The sequence below is a fragment of the Scaptodrosophila lebanonensis genome, unplaced genomic scaffold, assembly GCF_003285725.1.
Source record: "Scaptodrosophila lebanonensis strain 11010-0011.00,11010-0021.00 unplaced genomic scaffold, SlebRS2 tig00001415-arrow-pilon, whole genome shotgun sequence".
Lineage (NCBI taxonomy): Eukaryota > Metazoa > Arthropoda > Insecta > Diptera > Drosophilidae > Scaptodrosophila > Scaptodrosophila lebanonensis.
In genome coordinates this window covers 4,841,713-4,862,396 of record NW_022060742.1, presented here as the reverse complement: position 1 = coordinate 4,862,396, position 20,684 = coordinate 4,841,713, and the positions used below count along the sequence as shown (strand labels likewise).

At 38.5% G+C, this 20,684-nt stretch overlaps 2 protein-coding genes across 2 annotated transcripts in view; one reads left to right on the top strand and one right to left on the bottom strand.

The window, feature by feature from the left end:
• The window catches only part of LOC115633094 (collagen alpha-1(XVIII) chain), an 84,288-nt gene that overhangs the window by 61,334 nt on the left and 2,270 nt on the right, over positions 1–20,684 (top strand). The window contains exons 9-20 of the mRNA XM_030530474.1: positions 3,780–3,930; positions 9,512–9,592; positions 9,923–10,077; positions 11,005–11,082; positions 11,262–11,517; positions 11,759–11,836; positions 12,392–12,534; positions 12,616–12,708; positions 17,060–17,182; positions 18,367–18,393; positions 19,600–19,614; positions 19,894–20,024. Coding sequence (XP_030386334.1) covers positions 3,780–3,930; positions 9,512–9,592; positions 9,923–10,077; positions 11,005–11,082; positions 11,262–11,517; positions 11,759–11,836; positions 12,392–12,534; positions 12,616–12,708; positions 17,060–17,182; positions 18,367–18,393; positions 19,600–19,614; positions 19,894–20,024 — 1,331 coding nt within the window. The remainder of the gene's footprint in view (positions 1–3,779; positions 3,931–9,511; positions 9,593–9,922; positions 10,078–11,004; positions 11,083–11,261; positions 11,518–11,758; positions 11,837–12,391; positions 12,535–12,615; positions 12,709–17,059; positions 17,183–18,366; positions 18,394–19,599; positions 19,615–19,893; positions 20,025–20,684) is intronic.
• Positions 4,903–5,902, bottom strand: LOC115633093 (GTP-binding nuclear protein Ran-like). The gene is made up of 2 exons (XM_030530472.1): positions 5,290–5,902; positions 4,903–5,206 (listed from the first exon to the last, which is right to left on the bottom strand). The coding sequence occupies exons 1-2, from the start codon at positions 5,722–5,724 to the stop codon at positions 4,988–4,990; spliced, it is 654 nt and encodes a 217-aa protein (XP_030386332.1). The 5' UTR covers positions 5,725–5,902; the 3' UTR covers positions 4,903–4,987.

The following is a 20,684-nucleotide window of genomic DNA, read 5'->3' as shown; positions in this document are numbered from 1 at the left end:
GATAGTCACTAATCCTTTATCTCAATAAATGTGTCCATTCGGAAACAATCATGCTATGATTAAATTGCCACAGTTTCATGTAAAGGCTATGACCTAATACCACAATAATTTTAGACAGCGCCCTAAGGTAGAGCTTAAACGCCCGTACTATAGATAATGGCATTAGAATTATTTAAGTGGTCACGGATTTCAGAGTGAAATAAAATAACCACAATTCATTTCATTCATTCAATTTGCTTCAAAACGGGTAGAGCTAGTTTTGAAAACTGACCGGAAATTTTGTCTGCTCTCATCAAGGGCGCCAGAAAGTGTTATTCTACGCAATAACTTTTGAAAATGTGATATTTTGGAAACTAGTTATTAGATGCAAAAAAACATGTGAATTGAGTAATCTTAAAGACTGAAGAATGAACGTACATTTAAAGTTATAACTAGATAGAGCAATTTCAGGACACCCAAAGGCGCAACAAAAACAAATATTCTAGACTGGTTTTGGAATCCATAGATCGTTGATATGTTCATTGTTTATAAAATATCTAATAACCGAGTACGACCTTGGGGAATGACTGCATAGTATTAGAAAATTTGAATTGGAAAACGGCTTTTCGAATAGCGATAAAATTTGACTCATCGCTTTGTATTATGCTCACAACATACTTTTTACAATTATCATATATTTCATTGTGTGGAAAAAATCCAAATATTTCTTCCATTTAAAGTATATACACCGATTAATCGTGGACAAGCTTGTAAAGTGCATGCAATTTTCGGCCTGCCGGAAGCTTATCTCTAATGAAATTAACATTATAATAAATATGTATTTATTTTAATTTTCCCATTTGTTGTGGCTTGGTACAAAATTGCACCTTTTGCGTGAGGCAACCACTCCATCAGCTGCATTTTCCTGTAAGTGGTTGTGTTGTGTTGGGTGCGTCTGGGCTCTTAATCACGCACAGGTTTATGAATTGAAAGCCACCGCAGACGCCACCGCAATATTTATTTACGCGACGGTGGTGTTTGTAAACGTCGGTCATGTTTTACAAGCTCCACAATTTGCCTAAACTAATTTCCTTCCTGATGGTGGCGCCGCGCACACTGTACACTGTGAAAAATAGCTTCCCAGTTGTGAAGGAGTTGGTGTGGGCGTTGGTGTAGGTGTGGTCGAATGGCAATGTGGGGGGTGCTCTATCTGGCGGTGTGCACGACGTGCTTTTCGTTCCCGATGTCGTTGGCACAAGCAATGCCGCAAATGGGTTATCTGTGCTAATAATCTTAAAACCACACAGGTACAACGGCAACAACAACAACAACAAGAACAGCAACAACAGCAAGAACAACAGCCCTGATAGCAAGACCACCAACGAAAACAACATCTCACAAAAATGCTGAAACGTAAGTGTCTTGAACACGCAAACCGAAACAAGTCAAATCCAGGCGAAGGCGCCTCCGCGACTGGTCGCGCCTGCAGGCGTTGCTTGAATGTGTCGGCATGCCAGCTTGTGGCAATTACCGTTATCAGCGCATGGTGCGCAGCTCACGCCGCTAAACGCTAACAAACACACAGCAAAAGTCGAAACTCCTTATAATGAACTTATTTACCTTCGGCGGGTTTTTGTAAAATCCTAATCAACAACAATAGTTTATCATCTAAAGCGATATCAAATATTTCTTCATTTTTACTTCTGAACTGTACTTATAAAACAAAGGTAGGAAATGAATGATTGACGTAGCGCTTTATTCTTACAAATAAATGACAATTTGAAAATAAAATATCGAAGTCGGTCTATTAGTATGTATTTGTATCAAAAATCAATTCAATGTGCACGCAATTATTTTGGAGGAAATTATCAAATCTTATTAACCCAAATGCTTTCGAGGCCTCCAAATAATCTTCTGATATCTTAAACAAACTGGAATTTTAACACCTGTTAATACCAACATTGAATAAAGTGAAAGTAATTTTTCATTTTGAAGCAGGCTCAAAGTTTTCCTTCTACAAAATATTCACGAAAACAAATAAGGCCCCAGTACAGCATTTTGCGAAGATCTAAAAAAGACCATTTTACATTTTCATGCAGAGCTATAACTAAAGAGTATTTATTGTTTTCTCAGTCTCTTTAATATAAAATTTCTCCCAGATTTCTTAAGAAACGTTAGTGTTGTTCATTGAAAATCGGATTAAGATCTCAACTGCTTCCCCTTTTTTAACAGATTTTACCTTTGAGCCTTTAAATAATAATGTTGTTCTAATTTCATTTTAATTGACTTGAATTTTTGTTGACTTCATTTTCTTGGGAACTTGGCAGCGAGTTCCGCTTAAAAAGTTTCGACTGTACATATGTTTGTATGTTTGTCAATAGGAATATTCTTATGTATGAAGAGGTACTTTCATATCGCGCCAGCATTTGTTGGCCCGACATTTAACCCTTTCATGCAACTGTTAAACTTTTGGTTCTTTTTAACGGTTTGGCTGCCGTATTTCGACACCGTCGCCTGTTGTTAAAGGTTATCAGGCTGGGAAGAGTTGGTGTCCGCCTACTCGTGGGTGTAGGTGAGTGTGTGTATGTGTGTGTGGTCGTAATCATTATCGCACTGTTACGGTTATGAAAGTGTCAAGCTACTTATGGCAGTCGCGTTGCCGTTAAATCAGGCTTCCCCATTGTTTTATGCTCAGGCCAGGATGCGCGCCGCACTCTTGTACGGCAGTTTATTATTTCAGTAGCCTTAAAAGCTTTTGCAATTGTTGTTACTGTTGTTGCTGCTGCTGCTGCTGTTGCTGTCAAACATTTTGACCTTGTGGGTGTGGGTGTGCCTAAAAGGAGTGGGCAAAGGTCGGCAGGCGAAATGTGGGCATGGGTCGGAGGAGGTTGCGGGCTGTGCGTGCATCAAAATGCTTTTATGTTTATTAGAGCGACTTTTGATTGTTGACATGACGACGTCGAGGACGATTCTGTAACTTTTGAAATGTTTTGATACATTTTTAATGCCACTTCGCCGGGAAAGTCAATTATGTAAACATGTAAGTACAAAAAGGTGCAATTTTGTGAAGCCAGAAGGAGTAAATAAATATAAATTTGTACCAACAATCAACTAACCAAAGAAACAAGCTCAATTTGTGCTTTTATTTTCTAAGCATTAAATGTTTAAAGCTCATATATATAATAATACGCTTTAATTTTCACGCACATATCTCAAAATGTATATTTGAAACAAAATCTTGCCACAAACGAAACGAAAAACCATACACACATATTTTTTGTAACAACCAAACCAACACATAAATAACAGATAAATTGGAATCCTACCAGGACTTTCAAGGTATAAATATTTAACAATTTAACTATTTTTTTATAAAATATACAAAATATGCACAAAAAGTGCAAAAAGAAATGAAATACTTGATCTGGGTAAGAAACGAACGCTACATTTAATGGACTTGAACCACTCGGCATCATTAGGCGCAACATTAGCGGCATTGCCAAGAGGGACGCACAAGATCATTAATCAAATTCGCTAAGCATATATCCATACATATACAGCATGTACGTGTATGTACTTGTATGTGTGCATGCATACGTACATCTATGTGTGTATAGTATGTATGTGCGCCCTACAAGTAGGTGGTGCCTGCTGTTAAAAAAGAAAGCAAAAGTGGGGCGAAAAATACATTTATCGAAAATAAATTGTACAACAAGCAAATATTTAACAAATTACTATGCTTACGTTCTATTCCCACACTAATACACACCCACATACAAACACACAAACATAATGTACAGGAATCCTTAATGGTCAACTCGATGGGCACATTTCGAGGCTCAACGGTGCCAGGACCCAAAGGTGCGCCTGGCGAAAAAGGTGAAACAGGCCGTCCCGGTGACCGCGGACAGACGGGACAGAAGGGCGACCGTGGCGATCCAGGCATGACCGGTGAAAAAGGCGAGCGGGTAAGTCAAAGGCGAAGGCAATGGCAAAGGGCGACACAAGCCTCGGGGCATGTGTAATAAATGGTCATCTGTGTATATATGCCTGTGTGTGTATGAGTCTATCTGTCTGTCTGTGTTTGCTTGTCTAAAGTGTATATACAAGGATATATGTGTATATACATCTGTACATATGTGTGTGTATGTTCCATTGTTGTTTCAAATAATAATTTCTGCTCTATTGATTACTCAATTGATTTTGAAGCAAGGGCCTAAAACAACACGCCCCAGCAACGGCAGGGCCACTGCTGCGTATGTGTAATATGCGTAATACATACAGACAAACACACACACACACATACAGAGCCTGTGCTGGACGACATGTACATGTGTTCGTAATGCTCAACATTTAACTGGATTGTGGATATTTTTATTGCGCTACACAAATTTTGGTCAGCGGAAAATATTCAGCACATAATTGGGCACATAAATTTATATCAGCCGCCCATTTCAACAATATTGGTCTATAAGTATTCAATGATTGCCTGATTTCTTAGCATGGCAATTTGTTGTCGTTTATGGCTATATGCTTTTCCCTTTTTTAGATTATCCTTTACACAAATAGAACTTTGTATAATAATTCTGACTATCATTCTCTCTGCCAATCATTTTCGTGACTTCAATTTAAGAGCTTTCGCAGTTACCACATCGCTGCCAATGACTGGAACTAACGAGGGTGGTGTGGCAAGTTTATACTTGTTTCAGACTTCATGAGATTGAAAGCGAAATTTGGAAAAAGGCATCAAGTTGCTTCCAACGGAAGACATCAGTATGTGGGTTAAGCTGCTATTGTTGGAAAAAAGTCTTCAAGCTCAATCATTTTTCGATTAAAATCTGTACAATTAGATAAGTTCACAATTCCGACCACATTTGTCATTAGTTATACTTAGAAGTACTTCGAGCAGTGTTAAGTGCGTAAAATCAGAAATCAAAATTGCTTTTATTCCATATTATCTTGTTGGTTTGGTACATAGGAACTTTTGAAATTTTTAAAAGATGAATTATTATGGATTAAGGTCACCGTCATCTGTCAAATTACTTTCCTGCACCGCCTGCACCTCATGTTCAGTTTGAAATTTCCTCCCCTTGTTCATTTGGATTTTTGGGGGCTTCAAAGCTGGCATTGCAACTAATTTTAGTTGAAGATCGCCAATCAATGCACGTGCCAGCCAAAGGAATGGTTTTTTTACTTTATGATTCAACTTGGCAGAGATTTCGTAATACTAGGATGGTAGAAAGACTATTAATTCATAAACTGCTTATTAGAAAGCATAAATTTATTTGCGTTTTAAGCAATTTTGCTCACCTGTTGATTGGAGTGATTTTGGAATTTCACTTCTCTTTCCGAAATTTTCCGATCCTTCATGTCTACTTTATTGCCGCAAAGCACTATCGGTATATTATCGCAAATGCGTCTCAGATTGCGCTCCCAGTTGGTCACATGCTTGTAAGTGGTCCGTGAGGTGACATCAAACATGATAATGGCACAATCCCCAAGACTATAATAGTTATCCCGCAGGCTATTGAAATCCTCTTGCCCGCATGTATCCCAAACATTGAATCGTATAGCACCCCGATTTGTGTAAAAAATCAATGGATGCACCTCCACGCCCATTGTGGCGACATATTTCTTTTCGAACTCACCGGTCATGTGTTGCTTGATAAATGTTGTTTTTCCCGTACCTCCATCACCAACCATTACGCACTTGAAAGTGGGTACATTGTCAGCCATTTGAGTCATATTACACGCAATGACAATATTATTGAATGTGGACAATAAAATACGTGTGCTGGCAATCAGCCAATACAGGTATACTTTACCAACGCTTGTGCCGAAAATTGAGGGCTTTTCGTAAGGATATTCTGTTGGCGCAGTACAAAAAGTATATTTATACGTCAATACTGAATCGTTTCTAGAGACAAACCGATATTCATCAAATGCTGTTGCTCTTTACTGTAATTTCAGCACGTACTTTGTTCTGTAATCACTTTTTCATTTTTTCAAATTTTCAATAGAACACAGCTCTATTTTGGTTTTTTGTGATAAATATGCTACATGAATAAAATGTAATAAGTAGTATATAAATCAGCTGCTTGTCTTTTTTCATGTATTAATATATTCAATTACCGATTCGGTTAATATGGAGTAATGGGAGCAGTTTTGTTAGAACTTTTATACATCAAAATATAATTCTATATATTTAGAAACGACCTTATGCTGAAACTGGTATATTTTCAATTATACGCAAAAAAAAGTCATAAGACTTGTTTCTTTTTAAAAATTGAGAGCATATTACAGATACGTGTATAAAAAATTCTTGATATGTTTAATACAAGATTTAAAGTACAGTCAGCTCAAAATTTATTTAATAACGAACAAAAGCACTGGTTTCAACCCAGTTTTTCGCTTGATTTGAGTTCGAAACAAAATATTTCAAATATTGTTATCTCCATTTTAAATTATAGTTTTGGAATTAACAATATTTTGTCCAACGATGAAAAATAATAATGTTGACATGCTCATAATACCTATTATCTTAACATAGTCTAGTACAGGATAGAGTTCATTTTTATAACATTTAATCTCAGTAAAAGTAATGCAATGGAAATTAAACATTTTTGTGCAGGTTGCAAAAGAGAACTGGAGAAAGTGATTTCATGCCCTACTTCCTAGTTTACAATTCTTATTTTAATTTATTTGGATTTTCTAAGAAGCTTGTTTTTTGTTAACTACTAATACTAACAAAGAAATAATACCACCCTCTTTCAGGCAAATTATGGAGATAAGCCATCCTCAACCCTGAGTCATTTACTGCTCAGCCCCACTTGGCTGGCACTATATATTTTCATAATAAGTTTTTTCCGTCGCATTCATTCTGCTTAGAGGGGGCAGCACTCACTTACTTCTTCCCCATTACGCTGCACACCATTTAGCGGCTTAGAGGCTGATGCTACCCTCGTTAGCATCATGTGCATGCCAAGTCAAGCCCAACCAAATCAAGGGCAGGCAGTTGCCATTTGCTGTCTTCACTGTTAGTTTAAAAGACAACGAACACACACACACACAAAAAAAGGAAGAACTAGGGAGCAGAGCCCAAATATATTTTTTATGTGCCCCTCAAAACATAGAGCTGTGACATACAAATATATGTATGTATATATGTACATATATATGTACATACATATATCATCCATGAATACTTACGTACATGCAGATAATGCGTGTGTGTTCTGATGGGCGTGTCGCACGTGGGCATGGGGCGTTGCTTTTTCGGATTGTCAGCCGACTTCCGATGTCGCATAACTCACTGAAAGCCCGTTTCCGTATAGTTATTTTTGCAGGCTATTACACCTAGAGTTGGTGTGTATGTAGGTGTGTGTGTGTGTCAACCTAATTTGAAGGCACAAGATTTATTTGACCTTTGATATATTATTTATTTGGCCACGGTTGTGGGTAAGTTTGTACGCAATATATCAGTTTTTCTTGAACCTTCTCTTAAGTAGTTTCTTTGTACAGACGCAAACACACATGCACACGCATGCAAAGAGACGACAACATAGGGCCACGCCCAGCTTAATCGTGCGTGAAATAAAAAGAAATTATGCAAAAGTTTCACTCAACCCCAACAGTTGTTGGCCACACATTGCACATGGGAGGGAAAAATCGATTTGATTTTTATGATAAATTTACGCCAAATTAGGCTACGCATAATCGCACATTCTTGGTTATTGCATTACAATTTTGTGAAACTAAAATTGAAATTAGCATTTTAAACGCACAATTAAGCACATTTCATTTAACTCAAAAGACGACAGCGACGACGACAAGCATCCAACAGACAAGGCCAAGAAGAGGAGCCTACACCCACGCCCACACCCACACCCACACCCAGACAAGGAAGCCGGAAGCATTCACGCGTACTTTGTAAGGGTCTCGTACATGTGTGTGGGTGTGCGTGTGCGTGAGCGTGTGCGTATGTGCGCGTATACATATCTGTGTTTATGTGTGTGTGCGTAGCTTATTAATTATTCATTAGTTGGCATTAAGTTGGCAATGCTGGCAGCGAAGTACAAAGCAGCGAAAAGCTTAGCACAGGGTCAATTTTAAACTGCCGTATAGGCGTGGTGGCCTACATGCCGCCTTTCATGCCGCCCTTCATACCGCCCTCCTCTTTCCTCCTCTCCTTCTCACCCACACAATCAACATTATAACAACAACAGGAACAAGAAGGCGCTGCAAATTTATGGCAAACCATTTAAGGCGCTGATGATGTGGAAGATGACGCCGACAACGGTGGCAATGGTATCGGGGATGAGGATGGCGATGGCGATGCCTATGGTGATGCGGATGTGGATGTGGTTGGGTGTGGAGGGGAAACAAAAGTGAAAGCTACGCTGGGAATAAATTGAAAACAGTTGGCAAGGGCAACGCCAGCGGGCTACGGCAAGCGCTTTGCAAATTTCCACAAAGCACTGCCAAACCCCGAAAGGCCTTACAATATTCAATATAAAAACGTTTATTTCATTGGGTCGAATACATGATTCTCTACATTGAGGCTAATGGCTTCTATAGTAACTAGAATTCTTGTCTTAAATCTTTGTAATTTATTTCCAAAAGTATATTTATTATATTTATTATATTATATTTACTATATTTATACAATTTTATGGTAGAATTTTCTTTTGACTGAAGTTTCCAATTTGATATACAAAATATCGAAACTTCCAATAATAATTAATACATTAATTTTAATGATTTATTCTACTAAGCTGTTAGGCTTTCTAGATTGCAATTACTAATAAAAAATGTGGCAATAAATTATGTATGAAGTTGAAATATTTCACGTATTTCATTAAAATGTTGACAAGTAATTCTGTCATAAATAAATAAGCGCAATAGGAAAAATATAATTAAATCAATTAAAAAATATCTATGGTATATCATTGTATAATTTACTGGTTTACCGATCAAATGCAGTAGTTGGAAATTTGAAATCATGTACATATATGTATTTTGATAAGTTATATGGATATCGGCTCAGTTAAAGAAAAATGGGAACGTTGTTCCGGCCTATTTCCGCCAGCAAGTCACAAACCCTTTCACAGAAATTGCGGAACAATAAGGGTATAGAAAATCGAGAGCTAAAAATACGCAAACCCTGCCGTTGTAGTCTTTGGGCAATGGTTTTGTGTTTTCAGGCTTGTCACCCATACTGCAAATATTGAGGCGCATAAATTTTTCAACGGTGCGTAAGTGTAACTGGCGGCATGTGTGTGTCGGTGTGTGTGAATGTGTGGTGCGTGTGATTGTGAGGATTGTGGATTTCAGAATTGATTTGATTTCAAAATGAGTTTGAATTGAATTTTGGCGGACGACAAAACGTTTGAAATTGAGTTTTACGACCAAAATTAGACAAGCGGGTGCCCCCGAGGGTCGCATATATGTGCTCGTGTGTATATGTGTGTGTGTGTGTCTGTGTGTATACATGAATAATGTCCCAAATTGTTTCATTCGCAGGGTCACCAAGGTGCGCACGGACCAAGTGGTGCCAAGGGCGAACCCGGATCTCCTGGCGTCCCCGGTCTAGCTGGGCAGCCGGGCGCCTCCGGTTTAAAAGGAGATCGAGGATTACCCGGAGAAATGGGTCCTGTGGGACCTATTGGCCCACCCGGGCAAGTGGTGTATGCTGAGGCACCGTTCGGCAATGGCGTGCAAAATATCTCGCAGTGTGCATGTCCAGCCGGAGCGCCTGGACCGCAAGGAGCACGCGGACCACACGGATTCGATGGGGCTCCTGGTTTGAACGGTGAGCCTGGTCCAGTTGGACCTATCGGTTTGACCGGCCTGCCTGGTGCAAAAGGAGAAAAGGGCGAAAAAGGCTTGCGCGGTTTGGGTGGCCCCAAGGGCGATCGTGGGCCTGAGGGTCCGCCGGGGCAAGGCTTTTTCGCCGGCGGCTTGGAAGGCATGGCTACCAATGGGACGAAGGGCGAAAAAGGTGAGAAGGGTATGCGCGGACGACGCGGCAAATCGGGTCCCGCTGGACCAATTGGGCCACCTGGCAAACCAGGAGCCATGGGTGATATTGGACACTCGGTAAGCAAAGCAAGAGCACAACACTTGACAATGTCCAGGTAACTTTTCATTCCTTCAGCATGCATATTCATGAACTCTTCTGCGACTTTCAGCTAAGCAATGCAGTTTTGTTGCCGCAGCCGTTGTTGCTGTTGCTGCTGTTGCTGCTGTTGCTGCTGCTATTGTTGCTGTTATTATAGCTAGCATGAAAAGTTCGTCAAAGTCTCAGAGGCACAGCTCCTGGCCACATTCGCTAGCTAGACAATCATGAAGAAGAATGGGAATGGGAGCACGAGAGGCGCTCAACTTGGCGAAATAAACTCAAACGAAAAGTATTTTAAGTGCATTTTCATCACGGCTATTCAGGACGCGAGCACGATTCCAATTGCAGTTGTGCCAGAATTTCAGCCATTATTCCGCAATAGCAACAACAGGATCAACAACAATAGCAACTCTCTGTCGACTCTGTCGTCACGACACGGCGGCACAAACAAAAGCAAACTTTTCTGTCTGCACGTCTGCCAACTGGCATCGCTTACCACTTTCCGCTAACCGCCTAGCAAAATCAAAATCAAGCCATGCATTTACATGAATCGCAGCTATAGCTACGGATATAGCTATGCAGTGAAGCCAAACGAAAGTTTGACTCAATTTTTGGATATATGCCACTACGAGTACAAAATTGCTGCACTTTAAACTGCAAAAGTTTCACCATTTCGAGCAATGAAGCAATTTTGTTTAGTTTTTCAAACTTACTGGCAGTCAAGCACTTAGTAAAGTCTGCCGTTGCAGCTATAATACGCTTATGTTTAACCTTTGTTTATCAACAGCCACTGCCAGTTGGCAGTTGGTGCATGTACTTGCCATTACCTCGCTAGAGTATCCGCATTTGCTCATTTATTGACATGACAAAGGAGCCAGAGATTTCAAAATTATTTATATTCACAGGGCCGTCCTGGCATGATGGGAGCCAAAGGCGAAACGGGCCCAAAAGGTGCCAAAGGAGATGCAGGCGGACGTGAAGGGGTGAGTAGGGTATACCTTATACCACATCTGAAGTGGTTATCAAGGCCGCAGGTTAGGTAGTTAGTGAGTTAGTTGTAAATCAGAGGCCATCTTAGCCTGCTCGATAAATAGTAAAGTAAAAATAACGTATACGTAACATGCTTATTATTATTATTATTATTTGTTCTCACTTCAAAAAGCCCAAGGGCGAAAAAGGCGATCGTGGACAGGATGGTCGCGACGGTCTGCCCGGTCCGCCGGGAATGCCCGCACCAACTGGCGGCGATGGCGATAGTGGTGGAGTACAATATATACCAATGCCAGGACCCCCCGGTCCACCCGGTCCTCCAGGAAGTCCCGGCATGCCGGGTCTTTCAATTTCCGGACCCAAAGGCGAGCCCGGCATGGATCCGCGGAGCAGTTTCTTCGGCGATGCTTCCTACTACAGTCGACCAGGTAAGTTAAAGCAGGCGCTCAATGAGATTTCCTGCACATGTAAATATGTATATGTATAGGTAGGCTAGCTCTCAGATGCATATACACACACACACACACACACGATATGTCATGTCACAAGCGTGTATATATGTACCCATGTAACGAACTACTCCTCTACCCTCTAACCCACTCTGAACAACAACCATGCAAAATACCCTACCCATTTCTGTATTGTATTGTTTTGATTTGTATGATCAAGGTGCGCGCTCATCTTTAGACGAACTCAAAGCGCTGCGTGAGCTGCAAGATCTGCGCGACAGACCCGATGGCACAGCCGGTAAAGGAAATATCAAAAAACTAGAAATTGTATTTTGTGTATTGCATGGCAGTTACTTGTACTCGTTTGCAGCGTTTCATTAGTTAAGGCGTTAATAACACTTTCAGCAGCTTCATAACTCATGCATTTTTCATACCACATACCATGTCATAGCCAATTGGATGTCTGGCGCTCATTTCTGCCCATCATTATTAACTCATTTAACCTTAATTAAGTGTGTTCGTACTGCAGATACTTCCACCGATACATACATGCTCGTACATACCTCTTCATATTTTGCACACATACTCGTAATTCTGCCGCGTCATGTCGTAGCTTGATTTTCACTTTTGCCCCACAATTTCTCGCACACTCAATTTATTGCAGCAACAACAGCGCGAGTGAAAAACTCACAAATCATGGCCCAGCAATAATAATATACTCGTATACACTTATGTATATTTTGATGTAATCTATATGTAAATGTTTGCCAACTTACTTAGCTTTGCATTCCACTTACTGCCAAACTCTAACTGCCAAGCCACTACCTAACGCCTTGCAATGCACTACTTTCAGAGCCTCCGCTGCTGCCTCCTCGGACCGCCCACTCCCACAAGCACGACGAGGGCGAGGAGGGGCCATATTTCTCCGCATCATCTTCCAACATGCGAATCGTGCCAGGTGCAGTCACATTCCAGAACATTGATGAGATGTCAAAGGTGCGTGTGCATCCGCTTTCCGGCTATCCCACACTTTCCAAAACGTTTCACGCATCTATTTGACTCCCTTCCTGCTTATAGAAATCGGCACTCAATCCGCCTGGCACACTGGCCTACATCACGGAAGAGGAAGCTCTGCTGGTGCGCGTCAACAAGGGCTGGCAATACATAGCGGTGAGTTGTCCACATTGTTTGACTTCGGCGCCTGAACAAATAACATGCAGTATTCTTAAACAAGCAATTTATGTCGCGCTATGGGAGGTTTTAGTGGTACTGGGAAAAAGGGGTCCACGTTATTATTTTATTGAGCGTTCTTTGAGTTGTTTGCCTTGCTGCTTTCTATTATGACAATATCGCTTGGAAAAACAATCTCAAACACGCTGCCAGGATAGTTGCACCCACAGAGGTACCTTTTAGCTAAAAAAGACCGTAGGGAGCCACGGCACAGTGTGATAATTCCACAATTTATTTGAACAAAATGGGTTCCCAAACAATAAAATATAGTCTGCATGCAACGAAAACCAATTCAGAAAATGTTTTTCATTTTTGCATATTTTTCTCTAAATAAATTTACCACATATTTTAGAAATCATAGTCAGAAAAGTAGCCAAAAACATTACGCGAAAAAATAGTGAATAGTAGTATAATGAGTAGAATAACTAATTCAAAAATGCATTAAACATTTAAATATAAAAGAAAACTCGGTTTAAAAGTGTGCCCTTATTAAATAACTCAAACGCTTTTCAGTATTTATAATGTTTTTATTGGCTTATTTTTAAATTTTCTATAATCAATGAACTTTGGACATACAGCCCAAAGTTTTTTATCCAAAACTTTGATCCTTTAACTAACAATTAATAATAATAAAAAAAAGCTCAGGGCATCTTTCAAATGTAATGACGTTTTTAGTTATTAGATTTAAGTACCGTTTTCTTAGTCAAACAATTTATGAAATGCTAAAAAAGATGCTTATCTAATATAAGCATAGAGTTTAATTTTTATGTATTTATTTTTATGGTTTTACCAACGCATATAACTTCTTATTCCTTAATAGAAATACACAAATTTGTGCAGAGATTTTACTATTTCTATTTACCTAAATAACACTAAGCTCGTACTTAGTTTAACTCAAAGGAGCGTTTTTTCGGTAAATCTCTACTAGTGCAAGAAATTCTATTAAGTGAGGTTTTTAAGATACCGTACCTTGTTTAAGCACCACCACCACTTCCCAAATAATTGTTTATGTAGCTGCTTTTTCCTATCATTTATTTATTTATTTTTATTTTTTTTGAGAGCCATAAAATAAGGTTCGCTTGGCATTGCCCTTGTATCGGAATTCTTGTATTTTTATTTGCACATTAAATGCTGCACAGACGTACTGACTGATTGGCCATACACCCGTAGGAGTGTGTGTATGAGTATGTGTGCGCGGGTGTGCACGTTATTCAATTATATTGACTTGAGCTTGCTTTTTTAGCTGTGCAAGTTAACGGTACAAAAGGCATTTCGATAGCAGATCGACTCACAGACAACGGACGGACGAACAATTCGTGTCTACTTACAAGGAAAAGACAGAGTTCAGTCAGCAGTTGAGCCGCTGGAAAACATTTATTGACGAAACATAAAACATGCATACTTATACATACATACATACATACATATGTATAACACACACACATACATAACAAACATAGGCAATGCGACCCAAAAGCTACAAGCACATGCTGCCTATACACATAAACATAAGTGTGTGTGTGTGTGTGTGTGTGTGTGTGTGGGGAGGGACGCGTGTGTGCCATAAACTGCTGCAGCAGATTAAAAATAATATTAAACGGAAATCGAATATTTTATTTTGACTCAAATGGCAAAGCTGCTTGCAGGCACGATGCCAGGGCTGCCGCACGAATCTGTGAACAGCATTTGGCACAGTCAGCACAACTCTTTGCTCTCAGCCAGCAATTAATCTTGCCTGTCAACGTGTACAAGTTCTTCAAAGGTAGACCGGCTGGCAATTTGCCATGGTCAGCGATTGTGAGCGGCAGCTAAGCATAAAAAAAGCTCACATACAAATGAATTTAACATGTACGTGTATATGTGTAGGTATTTCAAAATTACACGCAACATTAAACGGTTCCATTTCTTCTATTCAATAGCTTGTTGAACACATCTAAACGCTGGCAACAGAAGCTTCAGTTTATTTTTATATGATTCCCCCAACCCTCGGCAAAAGCTGGCACTTTTTTTTCTGTCCATGCTAAATAAACAATATTTTCAAAATTCCCCAAGATTCGATTTCCGCTTACCTTAATGCCGTCTACCTGACTGCTGCATGAGCCACAAAGCCACGTGTTGTCAGCTGCACAGTGGGCGTGGCCGTTTGCTCGGCAAGGCGGCAATCGCCAGCTGTGTTTCTGCCTATGCATTAGCTCTCGGCTGCCAAAAGCAGCAGCTGCCGTAGTAGCATTAAAACACTTTCAGCATAAAGCCTGCCTCATCCACGACAACTACTTACAATTCCAGCAAATTCTACAGGCATGTACATATTTTATACACCCTTCTTCTTAGTGTATACAAATTGTATAATATATATGGAACTCTAATGACTGCTCATTTTATAACTGCAGTCTGCAGACCGTAACCAAAATCTATTGATATAAATATGTATGAACATGATTAGCACCAACACAAAATTTTTATTTCGGCTTGAAAGCTAGAGTCGAGCGCGCTTAACTCTTATACACACTGGCCGGGTATTAATTAAATTTAGGACTGAAATCATTTCTCAACTGAAAAGTTAAAACATTATTTTAAATAAGACGATAACGTAGTATAACTCATATACATACATAGTACATATAACTTCCATTCAAAGTGAGTATATAGTATGTAAAAAGAAACCTATACTACTTGTAGTCTTTTCTTGAGTCTAGAGGAATGAAGATGACAAATGTCGAAAATGTAGCTTTCAAACTCCACGATGTAAGCAGTACGATATGAAAAAGTAAACTTTAAACCCAGAAGCTTGCATCGGACTGAGGAGAGCATGCTTACCAAGTTTGGTGACTCCGGCTGTTAAATTTTTGGAGATCCTTGCGTTAATACAGACAGGCGGGCGGAAGAACAGACGTACTGAAGGACAGTTGGATATATAAAGAACGACTCGTCTCATATGTACGCCTGCTTCTGGGTATACATACTACATAATAATAATTTTATATACTTCCTATGTAGGTCAAATTTACAATCAATGGTATCCGTAGCCATTAGATTAAGTAGATTTAAAAATATAAACAGAATATGTATATGATATCAAAAGCAATAAAAGTCTCTCTATAGCCACTACTTAAGAAAATTGAACTAAAATCTGCAATGTTACATTTGCATGTTTTAACTAAATACTGGTTGGTTCTTACTGCAGTACTAAGTTTAGACGTACTAGCTTTTTTAGCTATTAATTGAAGCGCCATAAAAATGTGTCGTGATTTGAGCGCAAGAAAGAATGAAGAATGCTATCGGGCTAATCAGTTTTGATATTTTCCTGATCCTGGTCTATTGTTGTTATAAGTTTTAGTATCAAAGAAAAAAAATCTCATTTCATATTACAGTTGACGTACTTAAATTTTTTAAGCAAAATCAATAGACTGGAAATATTATACATATACTATATACAAATATACTAGAATTTTCATATTTCGCTGTTTAAATTGTTCAATGCTATTGCAGCTGTTTCTAATGACCTGGATATGAAGAAGGAGTCTTTGTCCTATAGTTGATGTTTCTATTTAAAGGAGTGTACATGCATATATATACAAAGCAACATCAAAGTACAAATTTATCATAAACACGCCGCCAAATTAAGCCAAAACGCCTCCGTGTTGTCACTAGGTTTAGCTGCTGGTAGCTACTGCTACTGCTACTGCTGTTGGATCGCCTCTTCCGCCATACTAATTAGATTTCAGTACACGAGCCGACTACTTAAAGTTCAAAATAGTAATTAAAAGTTTTGTCAGTCGTCGTCGCAGTAGACAGTAAAATGGCGGCATCGCATTATGGCACGACGAACGCCACAAAGCTGTCGAAAAATTGACCTTAATTCGCTCAAAAAATATATATACGAGTATAGCGCTCAAAAAAGGGGACAGTGCTGATGAGTCGACGAGTTGACGAACTGACGAACAGCGTCCTTTTGTGTCACAAATTTACAAATATTCCTACACGAAATGCAAATATTTGAGCAAAAGTTTTGATACAGCGCGACGCAGATTTCATTTCGTAATGTTGCAAGCTCCTTTACTGAAATATTAACTACTTGAAGTGGGTCTTCAGTTTGGTGCGTGGGCCGGGGATTGCGGCAAAAGCCCACACATAGGCTGCGGGCCTTAAAATATATTTTGCATTCGGCTGCTGTTTTATTAATTTGAAATTCATCAAACGTCTGTTTGACTGGCTGTGAAGGGCTGGTGTGCTTCGATGTTTTCTTTCCTTTACGTTTGAGTTTAATTTTTGGCTCCTTCTTTCATTACAGCTGGGCACCTTGGTACCAATTGCAACACCCGCACCACCCACCACAGTGGCACCATCTGTGCGTTTCGACTTGCAATCGAAGAACTTATTAAACAGCCCCCCACCATTGCTCAACACGCCGACGGTAAGTAACAGAGATATGTGTCGGTACAAAGATTTACAAAATTCTATACACGTCACTTTTCTTACTAATATTGATGAAATGGTTTCTATGCAAAGAACTGCCTTTTTCAAATTTCAAACCTTTTTTTTTTTAAGTATGCATCAGTATCTTAATATTCATCCATTTGTTGTTTTTATAAATGTTATCATTCGTAAAACTTTGTCTGTAGCATTAAGATGGTTTGTGCAATAATGAAGGAAGGGCACCATAAATATAGTATATACAACAATGCCGTACAACATGAAAAGTTATAAAAGCAATAAGCATATTTAATAGTTTTGTTTTGTTGTTTTGTTTTTTAAAACAAAAGGAGATTGAAAATAGTACAGATATTATTATTATTTAGTATTGTTTTTTCCCACTACACTACCATAATCGTTATTCATTCTACCGCCTGGTAAGGGGTGGAGTATTGGCATACAATACTTGTATATAAAAATAGGATAGAGGTTAGAAAAATGAATCAAAATTACAGTAGTCTGCAATTGTTGCTAGTGGTAGAGATGTCCACGTCACTCAACTAACCAATACATTTGAGTTAATGAAATTTCGATTATCAGCTGTGTTGAGTATAATCAACGCATAAGAATTAAACCATTCAATTTAGTTCAAAATGCCCTCCAGCCATGTCATAGAAATTTCTATATTCCCCTTACTACACGCAGTCAAGTAAATAAATAACATAATTTCTATGAATTTGACGAAATATGCGCATCCTATGGTTTATATACATAACTAAACAGACCAACACGCTTAACTTTTTTTACGACAGAAATTTTGTTACCATGCAAATATTTACATTGTATGTTTACGTATTTATTTAACCAAAATTTAATAATTCTCTTCAAAGCTGTTTGCATCGAAACCGTTTTTGCAATTTTCTAATTTACCTATAAAATTGTTCACACTCCACAATTATCGATACATCATGATTAAACCAAAGCTCATATACAAGTATGTACTCGTATGTATATGTGCACAGTTTTGTGAAACAAGTACTACAACAAATATGTATAGTACAAGCGTAAAATACACACACAGAAATATTACTAATTCAATAATTAATACAAAACAGTAGAGAAAAAAGCAAATTTTATTAATAGGCACTACTAAAATCGTTAATAATTAATTGTTATTAAATGCAGTTCACAACCGCGCCCGAATACGAAACGGTAATTAAATTAAACAAATAAAATACAATATTCGCCTACTAATAACAAAAAACGACCAAAACCAAAATGATTCAAATTAACGCATCCAATATAATTATAGTACATAATTTCGTTATGTTAGTTGGTCTATGGAAATGTTTCTAATTAGTGCAAATTGCCTTTTAAGTTCAGTGTGATGTAACGAACAAAATTGTTGTAGTTGCTTTTCATTTTGTTGTGCTTTATATTCTTGTTTCTCTTAACTGTTTGTGCCGATAGGCTGTCTAAAAAAATACACCTTTTGGTGCAATGAAAACTCACATTTCCAGCTTCGAAATGAATTGTAATAAGCGGCTAATACTGGGTAATGAGTCATTTAAAGCATTATTAAGAATCGTGGTTATGGTTGCAATCAAAATTTTTTAAAATTTTAATTTCATTAAATTGAAATTAAAGTGATTGAAAGTTCTGAAAAATAGATCCGGAGTAATTTATTACCATTAAATAATTCAGAAATAGTCATTGGCAATGAATTCAGAATCAAATACTCTTTCCTATTAATTTTTAGCCAATTAACGTGAAATAGAAGAAATATTTGTAGTATTGCGATGAAACTGAGACGCAATAGACTTTCAGGGTCATAGTGTTTGCATATATGTGTATTTATAAGTGAGAATATATAGAAATACCCCTCGAACATCAAGTTTAACTCAAACAGAAGCTGCTTAGTTGATAAATTTAAAAATCTAAAAGGAACTTTACCATTTTCTGCAAAGATCAAGCACTCGACATCCAGTTCAATTGCATTACATAATGTTTTAAACAGCCTATTGCGAAGACGGTAAAAGAACTATCTTAGAATATAAAAGTTGTACTTGTTCTTATATTTTTACAAGTATTGTTTCAAAATCAGCGTAATTGAGCCTTTATCACATTTAATAGTTCTTTGATTTATGAACGTTTTTTTCGCTATTTAGCCCAAGAACTAAGTGTTTCTAAAAGTCTTTTAACAAGCTTCTTTGTATTTTGTATCAGTTTAGAGTATTCAATATGGTCGTATACATAGTTTGCTCTATTTTTGTCTTCTAATAAAATAAGAAACGTTGAATGTACTCGGAATTTTACAAAATCATTTTTATTTTTTTTTTTACGCTTGCGCGACTTTGCTGCAAATGCTGGAAACGCTACAAATAATTAAAAAAAAAAAAACAATAATGCCAATCGTAGTGGTATCCACGAATGGTGAGTGCTTAAGGATCCATTAAAAAATTTCCCAATCAACTGTAATCTGAGGTTACTTTTTAAATTAGCTGCCCACACATTTTCGAATTAATTGTATATTTACTTTGATATTAATTTTGTTCCCTCATTGGTTTTCTACAAACATTATCATTTTAATGGCTGTTCCCAATATTTTGCATATTTTTGTCATTCTCCAAACAGTCATAAAAATCTCCATTAATTAAATTTGAAAATATTTGAAATAAATTCTCGATTAATTACCTGCCATATTTTCAATAGCTGCGCGTAGCGGCTCTAAATGAGCCCTATGTAGGCGACCTGCAAGGAATTCGCGGTGCCGATTTCGCCTGTTATCGCCAAGGACGACGCGCCGGGTTGCGGGGCACATTCAAAGCGTTCCTCTCATCCAGGTAAGTGCACCACGTCCGCCTAATGAGGTGTGGCTGTCAGTTCAGTGTGTGTGTCTTATCTACATTTAGACTTTTCTTTTATGGGAATATACTCGGCTTCGAAGTGTGGGCACTCCGGCATTATTTTGCCAGACTCGACAGTTTTGTATAATAAATTGGCCAGGCTCGCTCTGTTCGATGGGAGGGCGGTGCTTATGCGCATCGTGTGCCATGGCCGCACTTTTACGAGTAGATACATGGACTAACCTTTCAGGCTGAGCTCATTAGCTGGAATTTAATCTTGATATTTGAGACCAAAGCGAGCGAAAAGCGCAGAAAATATGAAAACAAAAGCTTTTGAAAACAATTTCGTACAATTTATTTGCACAACGTCAGGCTCCGAGTGCTCTGTGTGGTTGGGCTTGGTTTTGTTTGGGTGGCGCACAAAACGGTGAATGACTGACGTGTGGAGCAAGGGCAGTGGATAAAGGGCGGTAACATGAAGGGGAGAGGTTAGGCAGTCGTTACGGAAATGCCGTTTGATGGCATACGCAACAAAATGAATACTAACGCTGCCGGATGGAAAAAAGAAAAACATAAATAAATAAAAAGAACATGTGGAGAGAGGCACGTACTACCTACAACAGCCGAGCTGTAGACGATAGAGATGGGAATTTCAAG

Coding starts and splice junctions, on each gene's coding strand:
- LOC115633093 (XM_030530472.1), bottom strand. CDS start 5,724: ATGACTCAAATGGCTGACAATGTACCCACTTTCAAGTGCGTAATGGTT. Junction 5,207..5,289: donor AAAATCACTCCAATCAACAG/GTGAGCAAAATT, acceptor CTACCATCCTAG/TATTACGAAATCTCTGCCAA.